This window comes from Taudactylus pleione, unplaced genomic scaffold (assembly GCF_031769625.1).
Source record: "Taudactylus pleione unplaced genomic scaffold, aTauple2 ptg000366l, whole genome shotgun sequence".
Lineage (NCBI taxonomy): Eukaryota > Metazoa > Chordata > Amphibia > Anura > Myobatrachidae > Taudactylus > Taudactylus pleione.
In genome coordinates, this window is record NW_028284767.1 from 303776 (window position 1) to 318128 (window position 14353).

Sequence of the window (14353 nt, forward strand, 5' to 3'; positions counted from 1 at the left end):
ACAGGGTGCTGGGGTGTCACTTGCATGAGGGAAATTACAGGGTACCATGAGGAGAGTTGCAGGGTGCTGGGGGGCAATTGCAGAGTGTGGGGGTTTTAGTTGCAGGGGCGAGAGTAGGATTGGGAGGTCCGGGGTTGGCAGTTACAGGGTCCAGGGGTGGTAGTTACAGGGTGCAGAGGTGGAAGGTGTGTGTTGCAGAGGTGGAAGGAACGAGGGGCATCTGGGGCATCTGGGTGCAACCATTCATTCCTAAATCTTAGGCCCCCCAGCCCTGCACTAACCCCCCCCCCCCCTTCTTCACTCATGCTCTACCTGCTGCTTTGCTAAAAAACTTTTGTGACCAGGGAAAAGGGGGTTACATACTCCTGCTGGGACTCTGTTGCAGCAGCTTCTGCAGAGGAAGGAAACAGCCACACAGTTCAAGATGAGGAAAACAGAGAGAGCGGAGCTAAATATGGTGCACCCATGTGGTGACCGGAGGAGCTTTGGACCTCATTCAGAGTCGGTCGAAGCGGCCGCACGGTCGTACGCCACCGATGTTCGCTATACTGCGCATGCGTAAAGTTCGCAATGCGCGTGCGGAAACTAGCCGCTAAAATCAGGTAGGTAGTTTGAGTGACAGAATGAGGCGTTTGTGGGTGGTAACAGGGGAAGGTGCTTGAAAACGGGGGAGTGGAGATCCGAACGCAGGCGTGCCTAATTATGCAAACAGCGTTTTATGGGAGTGCATACAGTTTATGGGAGTGCATAATTAGCAAAGTAGCATGTGACATGGGAGGTTTTTACACTGACATGATCGTAGAGCTTAAGAGAGGGTATGGTCAACCTTAAGCTCTACGACCAGTTCCTATTGTTACCGATGCTCGCGATTAATCCTTATATGCCCGGAGATGACGTGTAATGCGTACGAGAAGGGGGCGTATTTTTTGTCATCCGACCGCTTCCTCCCCTTGGTCGGCCAGTAACCGATCCGAACTAAGGGACGCAACTTGCGAGGGAATCATTTGCATATCCGGCCCCTTTTCCCGTGCGGCCGCTTCGACCGACTCTGAATGAGGTCCTTTGTCTCACGAGAGGACAGCCTCCTCTTGCGAGTTCAGAAGTTTAGAGTTCCTCCCCGCTGCAGGCTGCTGACAGGCGCTGGTGGGCTGCTAGTGCTGTCATACAAGAAAGGTCAGTAAGTGGCGTGCGAATGGGGGTGGGGGCACATACATCATTCAGTCCCACAGTCCAGCTGGCCAATGAGAAGGAGCCACCGGGTGCGCCGCTAGTAACAGCATAAAAGCAGGTGACCGGCAATTGGACATTGCGGAGGCGGCTGGTTCTGCCCCCAGAACATCCTGTGCTTTGTGCGGTGGCACCGGCCGTACTGCCCTAGTTACGGACCTGGCTTAGAGGAACTAGTTTGAGATCAAATCACTGCACAACATTTCAAAGCTCATTGATTTGTTTGCCATTGTATAGTGGGGATGCAGTTCATATCCCGCTGGTCGGGATGCTGGCGCAGGAATCACCACAACAGTCAGAATTTCGCACCGGCATCCAAACCATACTTGCCGACATTCAGCTCCCTCCTTCCGAGAGGGAGCTGAATGCCTACATTATGCGGGGGGCGTGGCCGGGCTATGATGCCGTTTTGGGGGCGGGGCCAGGGCGTGACCGCACGATCGCGTCATTGTGGCCCCGCCCCCTCTTCACAATACCGGGAAAAAGGCATTGTGAAGCAGGGGGCGGAGCAACGATGACGCGATTCAGCGCAAATCGCGTCATCGGGCCCCCCCGCTGCGGGGTTTTTTAGTAGTAGTTCGGGGGGTAGGCGGCAGCCGGGAGGCTTGCCTGCCCTTCCGGGGGGTCGGGAGCGGCACCCGATATTCGGGAGGCTCCCGACCAAATCTGGAGGGTAGGCAAGCCTGATCCCAACCGCCGGCATCATGAATCTAAGTACTGGGTTTAGGGTGAGGGTTAGGGATTGGGTTCAGGCACTATGGGAACAGTTAGAGTTAGGCACTGGAGGGAGGGTTAGGGTTAGGCACTAGGAGGGAAGGGTTAGGTTTAGGCTGCGGGTGGGGAGGTTAGGTTTATGCCAGCGCCATATCAGGACGGCAGTGCGCCCTGTGCTGCACTGCCGCCCCCCCCTCCCCTGAGTGCTTATCTTTTTTCACCAGGGGGTGGGTGGAGGGCGGGGATCCTCTTTGGCGTCGCTCTGCGAGCACCAATCAACACTGCAGGAGGTCTCTCTACAGACCTTCAGACAGAGCGGGAGGGACAGTTAGTGGCCGGTGACCTGGGAGGCCTCCCCCCTGTGTGGAGACTCCGGCCAAACCACCACCCTCCCTACGGCCTTGGTTTAGGCTACAGGGGGGAGGCTAAGGGACAGGTGTAGGGTTAGGATACTTATCGACAGGTAGAATTCTAACCCTGTTGTGATGCCAGCGTCGGGATTCTGACCGTCGGTATCCCAAGCGCCGGCATCCCGTACTTAACCCGTATAGTGCACATTTGCAGTTTGTTAGTAGGTTAACCTGTTTAGTATTGTTTGCAATTCACATGTAAAGCGATTCCCAAGCCTTGTATGTGCATGTTCTTAATAGGCAGCAAACACTACCAAGCTGACATAAAAAATTAAACTCTTCCCTTGTGTTCTTGAACAGCTGCTAAGGGTGTGGCAGGGAACGTTAGGATATTCTTTCTTACATTGCTACCTTCTTATTTTGCACTGTCCATATAGATAGACACGATTGTAATAAAATTACAGTTATACCCATACAACTCCATGTTTATTGTTTGTCAAATAACAGAATCTTGGTTCTTAGTATTCTTTTGTACAAACGTGTATTCTTTACTGCTACTATTATTGTTGAGACAGCATTGAGACGCCAGACATGCCAGGCTTGGCACCACATCTAGGGGCACATTTACACCCAATAAATAGAATTTCTAATCAACACTATTCGTGGAAATAAGAAATTCTATTCCTCCCGGATGTCTTAAAAATCACATGCAGGGACAGGTGATCTGATAGGAGCCCATCACTGCTATATGTAAAGTGATTACATCAGCAATCACTTTACTTTGTGCTGCGGGACCTAGGACGGCCTACTGACGAATGTGTGGTCATCAGCGCATGCCTGAGTGGCTATTATCTTAGATCAGTGTTTCCCAAACTCATTCCTAATGTTGGGCATCCACAGTACAATTATCTGTCAGATATCAGTCCAATCTGGCTGGTTGGAATGAAAACCTGGTAATGTATGGAAGCAAATGACAATCGACCATTTCCTCACAAACACTGGAAAGCAGACAAAAATGGTCGTTCAGACAAATTGGTTTAAACACTAATTTAAGCAATTTGAACAATTGTTTTTTGTCCATTTTCTAGTGTTTAAGACCATATGATCGAGTGTCATGTGCAGGGCTGCCATCAGAAATTACGGGGCCCGGGACTGACAAAGCAGGCAGGGCCCCTTCCCTTGGGTGGCAGGGGGCAGTTTGTCAGTGGTGGGCGTTGCGGTGGATAATGTGGGTGGAGCTACAGCAGAGGTGAGGCATCAAACGGTGCAAAAAAAACAGTTTAAAAAAAATTGACAAAGTTTGGGCTTGTGGGTGGGTGTTCAAACATGTCAATCCATCATATAAAGGGGATGGTAACAGAGCAGGGAGAGGGTGTGAGAGCAAGGTGAGGGTGTGAGTGAGGTGTGGATGTGAGAGGAGGCTGAGGGAGCAAGGTGAGGTTGTGGGAATGAGAGTGGGGTGAGGTTGTGGGTGTAAGAGCAAGGTGTAGGTGTGAGGAGGGTCAGGGTGTGAGAGCAGGGTGAGGTTGTGGGGATGAGAGCGAGGTGTGTGTGAGAGCAGAGTGAGGTGTGGGTGTGAAGAGGGTGAGAGCAGAGTCAGGGTGTGAGAGCAGGGTGAGGTTGTTGGGGTGAGAGCGAGGTGTGGGTATGAGGTGAGGGTGTGAGAGCAGAGTGACGGTGTGGGGGTGAGATCAAGGTGTGGGTGTGAGTGCAGAGTGACTGTGTGGGGGTGAGAGCAGAGTGAGGATGTGGGGGTGAGAGAGCGAGGTGTGGGTGAGAGAACGAGGTGTGGGTGTGAGTGCAGAGTGACGTGTGGGTGTGAGTGCAGAGTGACTGTGTGGGGGTGAGAGCAGAGTGAGGATGTGGGGGTGAGAGAGCGAGGTGTGGGTGAGAGAACGAGGTGTGGGTGTGAGTGCAGAGTGACGTGTTGGTGTGAGTGCAGAGTGACTGTGTGGGGGTGAGAGCAGAGCGAGGATGTTGGGGTGAGAGAGCGAGGTGTGGGTGAGAGCGAGGTGTGGGTGAGAGAGCAGAGTGACGGTGTGGGGGTGAGAGCGATGTGTGGGGGTGAGAGCGAGGAGTGGGGGTAAGTGCAGCGTGAGGATGTGGGGGTGAGGTTGTGAGAGCAGGGCAAGAGCGCAGGGTGAGGGAGTAACTGTGCAGGGTGAGGGAGTGACTATGCATGGTGAGGGAGTGAGAGCGCAGGGTGAGGACGTGAGAGCGCAGGGTGATGGAGTGACTGTGCAGGGTGATGGAGTCAGAGCGCAGGGTGAGGGAGTGACTGTGCAGGGTGAGGTAGTCAGAGCGCAGGGTGAGGGAGTGACTGTGCAGGGTGAGGTAGTCAGAGCGCAGGGTGAGGAAGTGACTGTGCAGGGTGATGGAGTCAGAGCGTAGGGTGAGGGAGTGACTGTGCAGGGTGAGGTAGTCAGAGCGCAGGGTGAGGTAGTCAGAGCGCAGGGTGAGGGAGTGACTGCAGGGTGAGGGAGTCAGAGCGCAGGGTGAGGGAGTGACTGTGCAGGGTGAGGGAGTCCGAGCGCAGGGTGAGGGAGTGACTGTGCAGGGTGAGGTAGTCAGAGCGCAGGGTGAGGGAGTGACTGTGCAGGGTGAGGGAGTCAGAGCGTAGGGTGAGGGAGTGACTGTGCAGGGTGAGGTAGTCAGAGCGCAGGGTGAGGGAGTGACTGTGCAGGGTGAGGTAGTCAGAGCGTAGGGTGAGGGAGTGACTGTGCAGGGTGATGGATTCAGAGCGTATGGTGAGGGAGTGACTGTGCAGGGTGAGGGAGTCAGAGGGCAGGGTGAGGGAGTGACTGCAGGGTGAGGTAGTCAGAGTGTAAGGTGAGGGAGTGACTGTGCAGGGTGAGGTAGTCAGAGTGTAGGGTGAGGGAGTGACTGTGCAGGGTGATGGAGTCAGAGCGTAGGGTGAGGGAGTGACTGTGCAGGGTGAAGGAGTCAGAGGCCAGGGTGAGGTAGTTAGAGCGCAGGGTGAGGAAGTGACTGTGCAGGGTGAGGTAGTGAGAGCGCAGGGTGAGGAAGGGACTGTGCAGGGTGAGGTAGTCAGAGCGCAGGATGAGGAAGTGACTGTGCAGGGTGAGGTAGTCAGAGCGCAGGGTGAGGAAGTGACTGTGCAGGGTGAGGTAGTCAGAGCGCAGGGTGAGGAAGTGACTGTGCATGGTGAGGGAGTCAGGGCGCAGGGTGAGGGAGTGACTGTGCAGGGTGAGGGAGTCAGAGCGCAGGGTGATGGAGTGACTGTGCAGGGTGAGGGAGTCAGAGAGCAGGGTGAGAGCACAGGGTGAGGGTGCAAGGTCAGAGTGCAGGGTGAGGGGGTGAGAGCGCACAGCTAGGGGGTGAGAGCTGAGTGAGGGGGTGAGACCGGGAGTCTCTGTACCTTGTGTTTTTCCATCACAGTGAGGTGGGATCCCCTGCAGCCTCCTGCCCCTGCCTGTCCGAGCAGTACTTCACTAACGAGCGGCAGCAGCTGTAGGCAGCTTCTCCCCTGCCGCTGCTGCTTCCGCCCTCCCCGGCTGCTCTCTTCCCAGCAGTCTCTCCCGCAGGCAGGTGGTTGACTTGCCACTGCTGCTCCTGCTTCAGCCAACTGCTCACCCGGAGATGTGGAAGTTTGAACTATGCACCGGGCGCGAGCCAATCGGAGCTCGCAAACCGGCAGCCAATCAGGAGTCGCCTCCGCTGCGGCGGCTCCTGATTAGCTCAGCTGCCGGTCTGCAAGCTATGGGTGGCTCGCGGTCGACCATCCACAGCTTGAAAAGCTGGCGATGCTTATGCTCTTCGCTGTCACCCGGGCCCCCTTTCTGTTCGGGCCCGGGACTAAACTCCCGGCAGTCCCCCCCTGATGGCGGCCCTGGTCATGTGCTTCCATACATTATCAGGTTTTCATTCCAACAAGCCAGATTGGACAGATATCTGACAGATAATTGTATAATGTATGCCCAGCATTAGGGAGCACTAACAGTGCATGGTTTCCATTTTGCCTAGTTGGTGCACAGGTGTATTCATTACGGATTCAGTTTGATTTACTGCCGGCCGCATGGCATACCAGCAGCAGTGAAAATCCCGATCGTCGAAAGGTAAGTATTATTGACTAACCTATTCTCCCCCTAACTCTCCCTTAGGGTTGCCTACCCCTAACCTCCCCCCCAAGTGCTTAACCCTAATCCCACCTCTACATTACTAGACCTAACCCCCCCTTCCCCGCCGCCTATACCTAAGTCCCCCGGGGGGGTGCCTAACCCTAACCTCCCCCGGGGGTGCCTAACCCTAACCCTCCTTCCCCTAGCCTAACCCTAAATTCCCCGGGGGTGCCTAACCCTAAATCCCCCCGAGAACCCTAAACCTAACTCTCCCCCGACCCCACGGCTGTCCGACCCCGGCTTACCTTCGATTGGTAAGCCGGGTGTCGGGCTCCCGGCATAGGTAAAATGACAGGCGTCAGGATTTCGACGCCTGTCATTTAGCCCTTGCCGGGGTTAGACAGACGGGAAGCCGACGGTTGGGATTCCATCCATCGGCTTCCCGACTGCTTCCCATTCATTACTGGCTGACACATTTTAAAAGATCCACAGGTGGAGCTAATTATTTCACTTGTGATTCTGTGAGGAGACCTGGAAAACATGCACTGTTAGTGCTTCCTGAGGAATGAGTTTCGGAAACAATGTCTTAGAGAGATCCTGAGGATCCCTCTCCCCTTTAATTATACATACTGTATGTGGCTACAATGCTAACGCCATCTTTAGATGGTATTAGCTAACTGAGCCAACCACTGGTATGTGAAGCATTCTGGAACTTGGTAATTCTCACAATATAGCAGCCCCCATAGAAACTGTAAACGGAAACAGAGATCTCCGATGGTGTGAGATGAGCCGATGGTGTGAGATGAGCCGATGGTGAGAGATCTGTGCATGCACAGATGCTGCTTGTGCATTTGCAGATCTAATTCTGCAAGTACGCATGCAGTGCCCCCTAAGCTGCCGAATGATTGACATGCTGTGGCCATTTGGGGGCATGGACTGGGCGGCACCGACAACGTTCTTGAAAACAGGGGCATGTCGGCCCCATTTTGAAGGCATGCTGAGGCCAGTGTCTGCATCTTCAGATGCAGCCTCACTGGCCACGGTCAACCTGTGTAGCCAGAGGGTGTGTCTTTGGACTGAGCCCTGGGATCTATGATGCTGGTAGTAGGGTTCTTATTACACTAGACGTCTCCTGCAGCATTAGCATAATTTTGCCCCACCGCTGCATAGTAAGACAGTGGCTGTTGCAAAAGCGTCCATCTGTGAATCATGCCCTTAATACCAACGGCATGTTGGAATAGTTAAACCAGTAAATTCATCAGAATATCAGGTGGGAATGAAGGAAAATAGTGCAGGTAAAATTTCAGTAAAGGCAAAGACTAATGTCATAGAAAGTGAATATTAATGGTGACTACCTGGGATTCCATCTGGCAAAGTATGGAAGAGATTTACACGCTATCCCTCCTCTCTTTTCTGTTCATTCTCCTTTTCATCATGTTACTATATCGTTTTCTCTCCAAGAGTCTGGATAAAAACACCAATAAGGAGCAACTTTGCTCCTGGACAAACCCGGTTGTAGTGTAAAGGGTACAAATTAATACAAATGCTTTAACACTGGAGTTTACAGTGAGCTAAAACACACCCCTCCTAACTCCAAATCTCTATGCAGATGTTTTATCTGCCCTACCTGCAGTGTAATATGGTTTAGCCAAGGTACAAGGAACCAAATTTGGTCCTTTATTTTTTTTCTGCTGTGCTCCCAACTTGAGATCATCTCCCAAGCCCTTTTATAGTGTCTTCCGCATTTCACTGAGTGGTACATGATATGTCATCATGATGTTGAATTAAATCAATAAGGGAGAAGTCCGGGTGAAAAAAAAGTTGTGAATTCCCTTAAGACCAAGGTCAGCCAGAAAAACATGCAAAATTCCATACCCAAATGTAAAATAAAGTATATATTCCTCTTTAGGAAATAACAAGATACCCTCTCACAACTGGTTGATACTATGTTGGCACTTGTATAGCTAAATTGTAAACATATTTTAATGTACAAATATATTAATAAGTTCACAAATAGTAATATGTACAAAATATTTTCCAACAGAATAAATCAAGATGGTTGACAAAGGATACGCCAGCAATGCTACTGATGAGACAAAGAGCTTTTCCGGGTGAAGATTCAAGACCCAGAGAGTCTTCCAATCTTGCTTCATTTAAGTCTCCAGCTACCATGGCACCTATGAGATTGCAAGGACATTTAATTCATGGAGTGTCAACCACATCTCTGCCCAGACCATGGACTAATACCGCAAGGCATGCAAGACCACAATACTACTGATCATCTATGGTACCAGATGTAGATATTTGTTTTTTATTCTGGGTTCTCATACAAGAGATCCAATGAAGGCCATATCTCCTAAGTTGCTAAGGTCATCTCAGATGGCACATTCCTAGGGGAGGGATGGATGAGACTGCCACCTATTCTCCTGGCCACTAACTTGCTCAAGTCACTTGTTGGCTGCTCTTTCCTGCAATCACTACTTTCACAATGTGGTAAATTACAGTGTAATTGGAGAAGGGGAGTGAGAGGAAGTACTGTCCCCCTCTTGTCCCTACTCCGCTCACCAATGTCAGTTACTATGATCTTGCTACAGTGAAGGTCACATACAATGAAGGTCACAAACAGTTCTACTGCGATTAAAATCGCAAATGACAGCTATTCCGAAAAGAGCTGTCATTTGCAAAGAGAGAATTTCCAGGTTTAAGTCTCAGGAGTTTTTCTGAGCATGCGCGGTTGATGGCCAGCGCATGCGCGAGACATGGGGGACCCTGGGAGGTATACTATTGGATGAAGTAGGTCATGAGAAGCCCATAGACTGCTATTAGGCAACGCCATCTATAGATGGCATTGCCTATCCGGGTACAAGCTCCGGAAAGTTTTGCTTTAGGAAATGCGTTCAAACCTCCCACCCTTATTCTTTTAGAATCTGCACTTGCACTTTGCATTTCCATTACAATACAGAGTACTGTAAATACGTACATCACAAACCAACTGTTAAATAGACTGCATGTTTAAATAAAAAAATGGACAGCATGCTCCACTAAATATTCAGCCAGGGAGTCTGGGATCTGAAAACCAGCTTCAGGCTGGTTAACTCAGTAATGTGTTTTCTCTGGTGAAGGGGTGGTGGTAAGAAAAACAGTGTTTCCCATCCCAGGAGATATTGCCATCCCATTTGTCCCAGCATAATGGATATAAGTCCATAAGATCTCGTCCCATTATACCGCAATTTAATCCATTATATTAAAACCACTGGGGTAATTACCTTAGTCCCCACAGCCCAGGGGGTCAAGGGCAGTCTTGGCACTTTCAAATAGAGTCATTCACTGTAAGTTGACCAGTTTGGCAGGGGGACGCACACTCATGGGGGTAAATTTACTAAGAATCGTGTTTGTCCCGAGTTTGCTCAAGAACAAACACTTTGAGCTTCGCTGGGACTCGGGAGAGATTTGTAAAAAGATAAATGCAACATTACTAAGATACGATCTTTACCTGAAACGAGCCAAGCACGCATTCGGTATGATTTACCGGCCGGCGGTTCAAATCCCGGCAACGGCAGCCTGGCAGAGGAGGAAATCCTGATCGTCCTAAAAGTAAGTATATAACCTAATTCTACCCCCTAACCCTAACCTTCCTTTAGGGTGCCTAACCCTAACCTCTCCCCCCGTGCCTAACCCTAATCCCCCTTCTATGTGCCTAAACCTAACCCCCTTTCCCGCCACCTAGTCCCCAGGTGGTGTGCCTAACCTTAACCTCCCACCCGGGGGTGCCTAACCCTAACCCCCCCTTCCCCTAGCCTGACTCTAACCTCCTGTGAGGGGTGCCTAACCCTAAGTCCCCCCGGGAGCCCTAAACCTAACCCCCCCGCGCGGCTGTCCGCGCCCGGCATCCTTTCAAACAGGATGCCGGGCGCCGGTCTCCCGGCGTAGGTAAAATGACAGGCATCTACATTTAGATGCCTGTCATTAAATCCTCACCGGGATTTAGCAGTCGGGAAGCCGGCGGTCGGCATTGCGTCCGCCGGCTTCCTGAATGTATACCCCAAGCACTCCTGAACAAGCAGCCTGCACATATCAGTGAGATACGTGCAGGCTATTTGTGTGTGAAAGGGTTGTTTTTTAAAAATAAATGACGTTGGGTTCCCGCCCCCTCCCAAAAGCATAACCAGCCCCGTTTCTAAAAATACGGGGGACAAAACGTGTAGGGTTCCCACGTGTATTATGAACCAGCACTGGGCTCAGTGAGCCAGTCCTGGTTTTAAAAATACTGGGAAAAAATGGTGTGGGGGTCCCCGTATTTTTAAAACCAGCACCATGTGTAATGCCACAGCCAGGTCACCCAGCCAAAGCATTAGCACCCCAAGCTAGTCAGCCCAGGCCAGGGATCTCAGGACCTATTACTATTGTTTATTACAGTGCGACTATAGGTGACAGCGTGTCTGCCCTTAGGCACTTGTGGAACTACTAGAGTAAGTACCTGCTGATTGGCTGTGACCCGCGTGGCTGCTGATTGACAACCATGCGGCTTACAGCCAATCAGCGTCTGCTTACTCTAGAGAAACATACACAGATCACACTGATCTGTGTATGTTTCTGCCAAACACACAGCTCACGTGGTAGTCTATTTGAAACTTCTATTTAGGATCGAGTTTGCTAAAATTACACCCATGATTATAATCACGATTCTTGGTAAATTCCCGAGGTTGTATTCCTGACTATGAAAAGTACCTGCGAGTTTGGCCAGTGGTGTATTTATTTCTATTTGTGTTTTCACGCATGTTTTAAAGACCGTTTCATGATTTCTCACCCGAGTTTGTCTTTAGTAAATTTCCGAGTTGAAAAACATGACCAAACACACTCATAATTGCAATCTCGGTCAGACACGGAGCTTAGTAAATTTACCCCGTGGTCTCTGTTTTATAGTGGAAATCAGGGTAGACTGTTACCTCTGGATTTTTTGAGAATTTGCAGATGGGAGCACATTGCTCATTTTGTAAAAAAAGTTTTTGACATTTTATATATATTGCACTATGAATGGGGACTGTCTTTATTGCAAGTGGCAATTTTGTGTGCAATGTATTACATCATTAGATGTGTGCCTGGAAATGTAATTTTACACTAAACTGCTGTCCCAGTAAAGGTATAGGATGATACACACTCTCATCTAGCTTTTAAAATGCATTTATAGACATACTGTACCAAGCAATGTAATAAAAAGTTTCACAAAAGTGACACATATATTAAAAACAGCCCAGATGTCCATTGGGTCATGAGTTATAGCCACAGATAGGGCTAAGGACCTGATTCAGCAAGCAACGCAATGCTGCATTCGCACGCACTTGGCCGCTGCTTGTATATGCTAATCAGTGCATACGGACGGCAATCGCAGCACAAGATATAAACACCCACCAAAACACAATGCCGCCCACTTCCCTCTGCGTACAGCCTGAGTAATTCGCAATATAGCAGAAACATCAGTAACATCGTGAACCATTGGACGCAGGATAGTGGTTGACCTGACCCTCCTGCAGACTTTGCTACATCTCCTGCACGCAGTGACAGCTCAGGCTGCGTAGGGTCTCACAATGACTAATTTATGCACGCCTCTGCAACAGTGTTGAAATGCACTGACACGCCTGCGTCCGCACGACCAAACCCCATCACCACCCACAAACGGTACTTCCTGTCAATCACTGGATGTTAGGTCTGCGTACTGTCTGCGATCGCATTCCCCTTCGCAGCACCTAGTTCGCACAAGTGCACTGCATCTTATATGCATGAGCAGGTTGCAAACATCGGCCGGCTGCGTGCAAATGCAGCATTGCGTTGCTTGCTGAATCAGGTCCTAAATCAGGAGGTATTTTATGAGAAAAAAAAATGAAATGGTATTTAATTGAAAGGTGGGGTGGTAAATGGGTATGAGGCTGTGGTTATACTTTCTACCTGATTGCAAGGTTTACTTTTACTTGCAGAAGTTGCTCTTAGGGTTTGCTTCAAACCTGGTCGCAAGGTTGCATTCGCATGCAGCTGTCCGCATCCAAAGTATGCAAATCCCGCGATCGCTACCAAGACATTAGCATGCCCACTATGTCTTGCCATGCGATCGCGGTATGAAGTTAGACGCCCACTTTCCCTTAGTAACATATGTCATCTCCAGGAAGAATCGGTAACATTGAGTAACATCGGACCCATATGCACCTCTTGACCCAACCGCAAGTGCTGCTGTGTTTAAATCAGCCATGTGACGTGTATGCTGACAATGCGTCTTAATTATGCACGCCTCTGAAATGGCGTTCCAATGCACGACATGCCTGCGTTCGCACCACCACACTCCTGTTACCATTAACCAACCCCTGTCACCACCCACAAACGGCACGTCCTGTCACTCATGCTTGCGGTGCGTCTGTGTACAGGCTGAACGCTTCCCAATCACATTGACTGGTTCACGCATGCGCAGATTGCAAACATCAGCAGGGTGGGTGTGAATGCAGCCTTGTGACCGGGTCTGAATCAGGCCCTTAGTTCAAAGAGTTGGAGTATACCTAGATTTGTCTGGGGCAGCCCAAGGTATTTGTGGGGTTCACTTCATCTCACCATATATTCCTCATATACTCTTTATATGAAATAAATGTATATATTAAATTTCATAACGAAATGTGAACCATAACTTTTTATTAATTCAAATTTTTCCTAATTTACTATACTGTGACTACAACATTAAAATTATTACTTATTATATTGATAACCATTGACTAGTGATTCAATTGAAATGTTTGTTCACAGCTTCGCATAACATACTGTCTGACTAAGTACAGTATGTACTCTGCTTTCCTGACTGCAATATACTAAATCCGCGTATCTACTTGCCGATTAAAGTAAGCGATTGAACGTTATCATTCAATCGCTCATTAATCGGGCATGAAAATGTCGAAAACGCTGGTCGTTTCCGACATCATTCATCGCCCAAACATGCCGGTCAATTTGCTGATAACGACAGATTTGGCATGTTCGGGGATGAGGGAGGGTGCCTGCACTGAACGACATATCGTTCAGTGTGGGCACTGCACAGTACAATGAACGACTGCACGATAACGATATCGGAATCATGTAGTACTTCATTGTCGGGTAGTGGATGCACAACACTATAGTAAAGCTGCATTACCAGTTAGGTGGCTGAACATTTACGACTGTGGAGGGCTATGTGAGTGGAGTGACCAATCAGAAGCCACAAAGTCTGCAATTGCTGCTTTTCATTGGTCCTCCTGCTCACAACCCCTGCCTCCCACCATAGCTTTGCAAGGTCCCTGTTTTCAGTCGGGGTTGTGAGATGAACCCCTAAGAGCTGAGTAGACAAACCCCAGGTGGAAGCATTGCTGCTAAAATATTCAAAATGGATTCCTGTTATTCAAAGAGTGTTGTTTGCAGTTAAATAAATAAGAAAAACATAAATACAAAAATGTTCTATGACTCCAGATGTTGTAGAGTATGTAAAAAACACACACATTCCAATAATAAAAATTACCGTTCAGAATGAACGACAGTTGTGAAATGACTATTAGCGAAAGTAACCAGGATGCCAGTATACTGATAAGCCAATCAGGGCCGCCATCAGAAATTGTGGGGCCCAGGACTGACAAAATAAGCAGGGCTCCGCAGCCCCCTTTATACAGAGAACCTCTAGAAAATGGAAGCATTTTAAAAATAGCTGGAGCCAATGGAATTGACCATGCTACAGTAATCATATCACAGCACCCCCTTTTCAGTAATTACCTCCCAGAAAGTCATCCCCCATCAATAATCACCTCACAGCCAGTGGTGTATCTAGGGGGGGGACGAGCAGGACTCGTGCCCTGGGCGTCATCGGACTGGCGGCATGTGGTGGCGCCGCCGGCCGCGGTCCAGGACACTGGTCTCTCCCACAGTGCAGAGCGGGCCGGCCCAGGAGGACATAAGTGTTGTTGTTTTGTTGTGTGTGTGTCTTTG

At 49.7% G+C, this 14353-nt stretch overlaps 1 protein-coding gene across 1 annotated transcript in view; it reads left to right on the forward strand.

The window, feature by feature from the left end:
- The window catches only part of SACK1E (scaffolding CK1 anchoring protein E), a 125573-nt gene extending 112499 nt beyond the window's left edge, over positions 1–13074 (forward strand). Inside the window, exon 6 of the mRNA XM_088444518.1 lies at positions 8415–13074. Coding sequence (XP_088300644.1) covers positions 8415–8648 — 234 coding nt within the window. The 3' untranslated portion in view covers positions 8649–13074. The remainder of the gene's footprint in view (positions 1–8414) is intronic.
- The last annotated feature ends 1279 nt before the right edge of the window (positions 13075–14353 follow it).